At 45.4% G+C, this 10,345-nt stretch overlaps 1 protein-coding gene across 1 annotated transcript; it reads left to right on the top strand.

Annotated features, from left to right (window-relative positions):
• Positions 1-7,327: 7,327 nt before the first annotated feature.
• Positions 7,328-9,670, top strand: LOC136539717 (protein GOS9-like). Its single transcript, XM_066531693.1, has 2 exons — positions 7,328-7,479; positions 7,579-9,670. Exons 1-2 carry the CDS (start codon positions 7,477-7,479, stop codon positions 8,023-8,025), a joined length of 450 nt encoding a protein of 149 aa, XP_066387790.1. The 5' UTR covers positions 7,328-7,476; the 3' UTR covers positions 8,026-9,670.
• Positions 9,671-10,345: the final 675 nt, after the last annotated feature.

Below are 10,345 nucleotides of genomic sequence, written 5' to 3'. Positions count from 1 at the left end.
CGTGTGTTTCGGGGCACCCAGCTGGGCACATTGATTCACGAATCGCCGGGAAATCCAGTAAGGCTTGTTTGTGGTTTAGCATCGTAGTAAGAACTAAAAGTAGAAAAAGGAGAAGAAACAGAACTAATTGTTCAACTCTTGCTTGAAAGTAGAACAGGTGCTTATATAAATTGGCTAGATGAAAACTTAATACGGATAATAATAATAATACATAAATAAGGACTCACTATTAGTATTGCTTTCTGCTAAAGAAATCCAGCAACCCATAAAGCCTATCATATCCCTTGGAGTTAGGAAAGTATTCCCACTAGTCGGGTAAGTCTTGTGAGTACTTTGTGTACTCAGGGTTTATTTACCCCTGTTGCAGGTAATGCTTGAAGAGTACCATTATGTGGAGGATCCTTCTGGTGGGCTCCGACAGAATCCTCGCCCCTATCGCTAGATGTTATTTTTAATTTCTGCTGTTTATCATTACGCACTCTGGTATTTGGTATTGTAATAATATACTTTTTGAGAAAACTTAGATGTATGAAATGGACTTGTATTGTAACTTGTTTTCATTATTGGATCCTTGGGAAAAATGTGGATCTTTCAGGTTCTCCCTCGGGGTGTGCCCGATGGACACTGCTCGCTGTAGCTCGCTTTCGGGGTGCTTAGTGTCTGGTGGAAGACAAGCACCTCTGTAAGTATGCTATTTCAGACGGTTCTGCCACAGTATGAGGACCTTTTCTAGCTTGTTAGTTGTTACCTTTATTGGTGTAAGAATGGCTTATCGAATCGGATATAGTATGGCCTCTATCCCCTTGTGTATAGGCTGCGCGTCATTGTGCTATCGGGAACGGGGGCTCTACATCTATTTGCCGAGTGAATCTGATGGCCCTAACTTATTAGACAAACCTTTGAAAGGCTTCATAGTGAACCCTACCTACTCACCTTGGAAGTGTTTTAGGAGTAATTAACCCGGGCATATGGGTATCACGACTCACAGTGAAAGTGTACAACCTCTGTAGAGTGTAAAACTAGTATATCAGCCGTGCTCATGGTCACGAGCGGCCTTAGAACCCTTATGAAATAGATAATCACTAAGAATTATCCGTTTATGCTATTCATTATTCATGTTTACATTGATCATGTGTTTACTATGGGATTGTCGACATAGAATTTTCGTCCCGTGCCGAGGACCCACGCAGCAAGCCAGAAGGGTCTGCTCGATGGAGCTGTACATCTGCCTAGCTTCAGCGTAGAGATGGTCGATCCTACGCACTCCTTTCGAGACATGCCAGTCAATTTCACCCTATAATTGACAAAGAGAGAAAGCTTATCAGTAATTAAGGGCGGAACTTGCCGATGTTGCCAGACAGTCCCGAATGTGCGGCTCTGAGAGCCAATATGAAAGGAGATCGACTTAACAGTCGATTCCAGCATATTTATGAGAATAAATCGGTTAAAGCTCATCGGATTGTATAAGAAAAATCGCTTATCATTCAAGATAAATGTCGTTATTTGAGCAGATATTAATCAATGGCAATAAGATATCAACAATGATTGGTTTATACTGAGCCAATGATTACAAGCAACCGAACCCCTTTTTATATAAAGAAACAATTCAACACCATTTAACCATTTAATAAAGATAAATCTAATGAACATGTTAGATCTCATCTATCGCTATGACTAGTGGGGCATGAGGCAGAATCATGCAGGCCGTAGAAATAACAATAGACTCGACGACCCTAACTCATTACTAATATCAGTGGGGAATGAGGCAGAATCATGCAGGCCATAATACAATAATAAGATCATGGGGCTAACACATCTTTCAACCTATCTTTACTTCAACGGTCTCATGATGCGAACTGCTCGTGAAAGCACTCGATATCGGCTAAAACAACCGATTTAGGCATAGCGCATAGTTAAAGTCATGCCTTATCAGGAATAGATCTACTGAATAACGATCCCCAATTCACGGTGCTAACAGTGGGGTGTGAGGCAGAATCACACAGGCCGTGATAATAGGCCATGGAACGGTTTTCGCTAGCCAATAAATCTACTCAAGATGCAACATGCTTTAACCGCACGCTATGCACGATCAAGATTGATGTAAAACAGCCGATAAAATGTAACTCATCATTTAATATACAGATTAGATCAGTTTTAGATTAACAAACGATGGGCTAAACATGATATAAAGCCGATCTAGATCTATCCCAATCGGGCAGAGTGATATTGCTATAATTTAGATGAATAATGAAAGCAATAAGCAATATTAATAACTTAATGAATCTACCAAAGACTATCATCCTAAGGTAGAGCCGATAACTTGACCTTGATCTAGTTCATGCAGTGGGGGTCGACCAGATCGATACAACCATACTTGAACTAGGCAAGAATCGATAACTAACTTATACCAGAATCGCAGTGGAGGTCGACCGGATCGATGCAGCCGTACGAACAGAGGTATAAGCCATGACGGTACTTACAATAAGCAGTGGAGGTTGACCGGATCGATGCAGCCATACTTGCTAAAGAACTCACCAAGATCTACTCTACTCCTACTTCTAAGGGGTGGCCAGAGCCGAAAAAGTAAATGACTTGTATATTGGATTGATTGTTGTCTTTTTACAATAGCCGGAGTTCGGTATTTATACCCAGGACCTATGCATGACTCTTGTCTAAGAATGACTCATCACAATTTTTGATCCTAGAGAAAACATTCCTAATTTAAGATAACTTGGACTCTAATCTTTCCCCTTTTGTAGAGTTCATCATGTTTCGTCCTAGCGCCGATCGTAGCCTTTGTCATTATCTGCCAGCACTGTCTAAAGAAAGTCGATTCTAGTGCTGCATTCGAATCAGCTAATCTCGATATGCACACAATTGATTCCCTGCTGACATGATCTTGGGAGCTTTTGAGTCTCTACGACTTCTTCCAAATTTTGGTATAAACACATGCTTCCCAATTTTGGGATAAAAGTAATTTTATTCCAAAATTATCACGCTAACGCCCTCGATAGGTCCGCAGTCACGGGTAAAGAATCTTGATCTGGGGTCTACTGTTTGTCCTCGTCTATGTCTGCTCACGAGCCCATGCTTCAAAACTTTTACGAGAGCATCATTGCTTCTCTGGCACTTGGACTCATCTTTCTGGGCCGGCTATAAAATGCTTATCCGACCCTAGCAGGAACAACTCAACAATTCAGCCATGTTTCTCTTCTATCTGCCTTCTCGAGTGCTCCCAACTCCGCTGAACCCTCCATGGTCTATCCTTTTGCTATGAAGGTCTCAAGCGGTTAGAAGAATTCTTGTGCATAGGGTGATTGTGTCACTTATTCTAGTGCCTCGTTAAGCAAGAAGACCAGCCATTGTGGTTAGAAGAATTCTTGTGATATCACTTGAGTCTTCTCTCCATGCTCACAAAGTTGTTCTAGTGTTTTGTGAGGGCTAGAATGTGTGGACACCTTCCCCTTGTTGCTCCTCCAAACGCCCACCAGGAAAGTCTCAGGCTTCTTTCCCATAGTTCCTCAATTTACTGAGAAATCTGCTGAGCATATGTTAGGCAGGCGACCTTTCCTCTTCTCTGGTATAATTTTATTGATGGGACGATGTGACTCGGTTCACAATGAGTTTTGGCCTTGTGGAGATCTGGACTCCCTTCAATCCAAAGAAGTCTTGGTGGGTTAATCTCTGGTTAATGTATCCTTCCCATGATATTCTATAATCTGGGGAAGCAATAAATTTGAGTCTGTTATCTCTTCATTATTTGTCCCCTGAATTTTCGAAGTGTTGATCCATTTCTGTTTTTTATTTCAATTTCACACCTCCATTGAAATCTATCTTCTCACTTTCTTGGGCTATATATACGGGCTATGGCTGTGGATCAAAAAACAACCCGCGTCGCCTCAATCCTTTTTCGCCTTTAGTATATTTCCTACCATTCCTTAGGTTCGAGGTCATGGAGAACAACAAGAGGTCTGCTGAAGAAGCCCTTAACGGATCTGCATTATCATGCCAACGCCTTCATCGCCAAGAGGATGCATCTTGGGGTACTCTCATTGCTTCAGATCAGAGGGCTGGCTCCACCCAGCCTTTGGGGTCATCTTTGGCACCAATTTGCCGCCAACTTCCTCGTTACTCGAGGTGACAGATCGATAATGATGATCTACTGGTCTCCATCAATTGGACCGACCAACATCTAGCCAACTGCCTCTCCCTAGCGGAATCGGCTTTGGCCATGATTGAAGACCGATCCCCCCCCCCGAGGTCAGCCTGGTGAGAGAAAGGTTGGCCAGGGCTGAAGCTAGAATCATGGGTAAGATGTCTGCCATTATCTCTCTGTTTTTCTTAATTTTGCCTTCAAGATTTCTGATCACTCTTTCCTTGAATATTTTAGATCTAACTACTCAGTTGGAGAGTCTTCGATCAGCTGCGGATCATGTAGCGGGATTTATCAATGCCAGGGGCGCCGTTCCGGTGGTTCGCTTGCATGACATCCCAAATCATGTCAGGGAGGTCGCCCTTCATGGCATTCGTCATGGCGCTGCCATGGCATTGGCTTCTGCACAAGCCCGTTCGGGCCTTAATCTTCGGTTTTTCCCCATGGTTTTCCGGACGTAGCGTACCCTGGGGAGCATGAGCGCTTGGTTGAGGATTTTATGAGTACCGCCAGCTCTGTAGCTTTCAATACTCTGGCCGATGATATAGTAAGCAAAGTGTTTTCTGGTCCGTAGCTTGTAATAGGTGACGTTTAGCGAACAACCTCCTCTCCTTGAGTGATTTCCCTTTGTTTCATGCTTCATACCCATCACCTTGTTCGTGTTTGCTTTGCTTCTATAGGCGATACACATTGTATGGGCTTTTACTCCTTTGGGTTCATTTTTGCACTGGAGACGTTACCTTTCCGATATCGGCTATTAAGTCTATCTACTGAACAGATCGCTTATTAAGTATTGATCCAAATGCTAGGATAATATTTCTTTAAATATTTCTCGTTGATTGCTCGGCCAAATTCTTCCTCTCCTTTTAGTGTTTCCAAAATATAAGCATTACCAAGAGCATACCGTTTGATCCAATAAGGTCCTTTCCAGTTAGGTGACCATTTGCCGAATTTACTGTCCTTTGATCCGATCAGCAATTTCACTTTCCAAACCAAGTCTCCTTCAGAGAATTGCTTAATCTTAACCTTTTTATTGTAATATTTTGCAACCCTTAGTTTATTGGCTTTGATATTTTCAAGAGCATGTAGCTGAAGGCAACTCAAGTCTTCCAAATTGTCTATCATAAGATTCTTGTAGACTTCAGCTGACAAATCATTCTATAGCGTAATAGGCCTCGATCCAGTCCAAACTTCCCAAGGAAGAACTGCATTATGGCCATTCATAAGGTGACATTTTAATTGATCCATGGTAGGCCATCCTATATACCCACAACGCCTCATTTAGCATCGAATGCCACTTCCTTGGCTGTTCCTCGATCTTTTTCTTGATTAGCTTAATCATAATCTGGTTGGACGCCTCTGCCTGGCCATTAGCCTAGGCATAGTAAGGGGAGGAATTCAATAGTTTAATTCCTATACTGGCAGCAAAATCCTCGAACTCTTCTGATGTGAACATTGTCCTTTGATCGGTAGTTATAGTTTGAGGAATCCTAAAACGATACACAATGTGTTCCCTGACAAAATCAATCATGTTCTTTGAGGTTATCATCTTCAAAGGAATTGCCTCAACCTATTTAGTGAAGTAATCTGTTGCTACCAATACGAACTTATGTCCTTTGCTTGAAAGCGGAAAAATCTGGCCAATTAAATCAATTCTCCAACCTCGAAACAGCCACGGTTTGATTATTGGATTCATGGCCGATGCAGGCGATCTCTGGACATTACCAAAACATTGATAGTCCTGGCACCCCTTGTAATATTCAAAGCAATCTTCTAGTATCGGTGGCCAGAAATATTCAGTTCTGCGAATAATCCATTTTATCTTATAAGCCGATTGATGAGCTCCACATATCCCTTCATGCACCTCACCCATCAACACCTTAGCCTCTTCTTGGTTCAAACATTTGAGGAACACCACATCGACTGTTTTATAATATAACTGATCATCTAACAAAACATACTTAGCCAATTTATAACTTAGCTTTCTAAAAACTTTCTGAGATAGATTTCTAAGGTAATCGGCTATTTCAACTCTCCAATCATTATTTGAGGTTTCACTACTCAAGACTTCTTGAAACATTCGATATCCTGATGCACTTTGAGCTAGACGATTAGCCTCTTGGTTTTGTGCTCTTGGAATATGTTGGAAAGAGATACAAAGAAACTCCTTGAGCAACTTTTGGCACTTATCATAATATCCTTTCAAAGACTCTTCTTTGCACTCATACAGGCCGATCAACTGATTAATAATTAACTGTGAATATCCAAATACTTCAATTGCTTCGACCTTTACTTCCTAAAGAAGTTGAAGTCCCTTGAGAATAGCTTCATACTCCGCTTGATTGTTAGTGATCATTGGTTCAGTCGGAAAAGCAAACTCAAAACTTGCCCCCCGAGGTGAAATAATAATAATACCAATGCCATCAGCCTGCTTGCATGATGACCCATCAAAGAACAACATCCAAGGCATCGGCTCTACATAACTAATGCTTGGCTTATGATGCTGTGTGATAAAATCGGTCATTATTTGTTCTTTGACTGCTTTAGCCGATTCGTACTTCAAGTCAAATTCCGATAACACAAGAATCTACTTTCCCACTCTTCCATTTAGTATTGGCATTGATAACATGTGCTTAGCCACATCAGCCTTGGAAACAACTATACACTCGGCCGATAATAAGTAGTGTCGTAATTTAGTGCAAGAGAAATATAAACATAAGCATAATTTTTTGGTGGGAGAATATCTCGTTTCTGGTTCCAGTAGTCTTCTACTCAGATAGAAAATAACTCTCTTTTTTCTTTCAAATTCTTGCATCAGGGCCGATCCAATTGTCTTGTCATCAGTCGATATGTACAACTTAAATGGCTTACTTTACTGAGGAGGAACCAGCATAGGTATACACTTTATATATTTTTTTATTAATTCAAACACTCTTTGTTGTATGTCACTTCACTTAAATTCTTAATTATTTTTCAACTTCGACGAGGCATGATGCGTACCAGCAGAGATGCCTGTCGTTGTCGCCGTCAATGCCCCTGGAAACGTGGTTCGGTGTACGTGGAGGCAGCACAGCTGTGCATACCAACTACCCACACCATCAGTCCATCACTCTGCATCCAAATTTACGCCTTGTCCGGTGCCAACTACCCAGCTAGCTATGTATCGGTATCGGTTGCGCGCGCGCGCGCTCTCTCTCTCTCTCTATATCTATACACACACACGTTAATAACTCCTACAAACGAGTCTGTGCCTGTGCGTGCATTGCATTCCACCTCAGCTCAGATACACCCAGCCAGCAGCTAGCAAAGATCGCGACGACGACATGGTCGGTCTCTTTATTATTTGCACTGCTGATCGATCTCCTTGCAATATCTATCAGCTAGCTAGCAGCAGATAAATGAAATGAAATCCATGGTGTATGCAGGCGGCGTTGGTGAAGATCGGGACGTGGGGCGGCGACCGCGGGAGCCCCTGCGACATCACGGTGGCGCCGCAGCGGCTGGAGAGCATCTCCCTGCGCTGGGGCAAGGTCATCGACTGGATCTCCTTCTCGTACCGGGACCGGGACGGGAAGCTGCACACCGTCGGGCCCTGGGGCGGCAACGGCAAGGGCGAGGGCGACGAGACCATCACCCTGGGCCCCCATGAGTACGTGACGGAGGTGGTCGGCACCATCGGCCCCATCGGGGACTTCACCCACACCATCTCCTCGCTCAAGTTCGTCACCAACCGCGCCACATACGGGCCCTTCGGCCGCGGCGCCGGCGCGTCCTTCAGCGTCCCCGTGCTCAACAACGCCAGCATCGTCGGCATGTTCGCTCGCGCCGGCGACTTCCTCGATGCCATTGGCTTCTACATCCTCCCCTTCTGATTTTGTTTGCATGCATTGCATTGTTCGGATCGGATCAATGGCCGGATCCACCGGCAGACACTACTACAAAAACTTTACTCGAGGTGGGCCTTTTTGATTTTCCACGGCGGGCAAAGCCGTCCGCCGCGGCCTAGAGGCCACGGTAAATCGTGGCTTAACCGTGGTGGGCGGCTTTGCCCGCCGCGGTTAACCGATTTACCGCGGCGGGCGGTGTAACGTGCCCGCCGCGGTAAATATACTTTTACCACGGCGGACATGTTAGGATGCCCGCTGCAGTTAATCATTTAAAAAAAACAAAAAAAAATCTAGAGCCCACTGGTGAGCCCATTTCTGAGCCCGCCGGCGAGCTCGCTCCAAACCCAAGATCTAGATGCACCGCCATGGATCCGCGAGTCCGGACGCCGGATCCATGAACCGCGACACCGGATCCACAAGCCCCACCACTGGATCCGGTTCGCCGACGCCGCCCTCCACCGGATCCAGCCCGCCGTCGCGGCCCTCCACCGGATCCAGCCCGTCGTCGCGCCCCTCCATCATCACCGGATCTGACCGGAAAATGGAAACATAGAGAGGGATGAGTGAGAAAGAGAGAGGGATGTGTGAGAAAGGGAGAGGCCGGGTGTACCTCGCATGGCTTGCCGCGCGCCGCTCGCCCCTCGCCGCCCCGCTGTGCGCCCGCGCCACCGCGCCACGCGCTCGCGCCCACGCGCCAGCGCCTCCTCACGCCGCCGCGGGACGCCGCTCCGCCTGGCCTCCTCACGCCACCACGGGCCAGCGCCACGCTCCGTGCTCGCCACGTCGCCGTAGGGCTGCCGTGGAGTGACCATGCCGCGACTTGGAGAGGCGTAGGGCTGCCGTCCCGTGGAGAGGAAGAGAGGGAGTGGCGGCGGTGTATGGCTGAGAGAGGAAGTGGGGAGAGGAAGAGAGGGAGACGGAGAGAGAGCGAGTGGTGGCGGTGGAGTGGGGAGAGACTGAGAGAGGGAGTGAGAGAGGATTTAGGGTTAGGTCTCTGTATTTATGTCCGAAGTGGCTGACGGGCCTAACTTGGGCCGACCGGGCCTCTGTATTTTTGGTGACGGGCCTGATAATATGCCCGCCACGGTTAATCAATTTACCGTGACGGGCCCCTTAAGTTGTTCGCCACGGTTAATAGGTTATTAACCGTGACGGGCAGCTTAAGATGCCCGTCACGGTTAATTGATTTATCATGACGGGCACTTTTGCCCGCCATGATAAATGAAAAAGTGCCCGCCACGGTAAATCATAGCATTAACCGTGACAGCAGCCACTTGTGCCCGTCACGGTTAATCATAGGCAGGTGTCACGCAAAATCATTCCTGTAGTAGTGAGAGCCGACCCGGCCGGCCGCGCGCCGGTCTGGATGATCGCAACGACGCGATAGATATGCATGCATGTGTTCCGTTCCCGTCTCCCAAATTGGTCTTAGTTTCGTTCGATCCACCGCTTGTGTTTGTTTGTTGTCGGATCGCAAGAAGAGACCATATGCACACGTGCGTGCGTGCATATGGTGAATTGGTGACGATCGATCGATGGTGTTTCAATGATCCTTGTATGAATGCCCGTTCTGTTGGCCCGACATGGCCCACGTACAGCTACTTGGAATAAAAATGACTATTGTGTGTTATTTTTTTTCCTTGCTTGGATTGAGTTGGATGACTTATAACTGGGATAAAACGTCAGCTGCGGTAGTTTTAGGGCATGTTTGGATCACCGGACTAAAGTTTAGTCTGTCGTTTCATAATAGGCTAAACATGGACTAATAACTAAAAAAAATTCGTATGAGTTCTACTCATCAATTAGCCTCTTAGCCTCTGTTATGTGTCAAAAAATATTTAGCCTTATTAGTTCTTATTAATCCATAGTTAGTTCATATTTACGTCTTCTATTTGCCATCCAAAACATGGACTAAAGCTTAGTATTTAGTCCATTCAAACAACCCCTATTACTCTAGCTATCTATCGGCGCTCGTCTAACACTTTTAGAGTCTGCATCAGATCCAGGCCACATCATCTCGTAAGGTCCAGAGCCAACAAGGCATTAGGCTGAACTCAACACAAAAACTACTGCCTTCACCTTATATATTATACTCCTCCTGCACTAATTTCTGATATGACGACACTGAACCTAACAATATTAATTTCTGATATGATGACACTGAACCTAACAATATTCCCATCACGTACCTATCAACTCTTTCTATCACAACTTATGTGACCTCACGGAAGATGCTATCTTCAGCCCCTATTTCTAACTCTCCGTATCATACATATAACCCGTGTGGCCATATGAAGACGTTCAC

Source organism: Miscanthus floridulus, chromosome 2 (assembly GCF_019320115.1).
Source record: "Miscanthus floridulus cultivar M001 chromosome 2, ASM1932011v1, whole genome shotgun sequence".
NCBI classification, from domain to species: Eukaryota; Viridiplantae; Streptophyta; class Magnoliopsida; order Poales; family Poaceae; genus Miscanthus; species Miscanthus floridulus.
The sequence above is the reverse complement of the archived record's forward strand: the minus strand, read 5'-3'. Positions and strand labels throughout refer to the sequence as shown.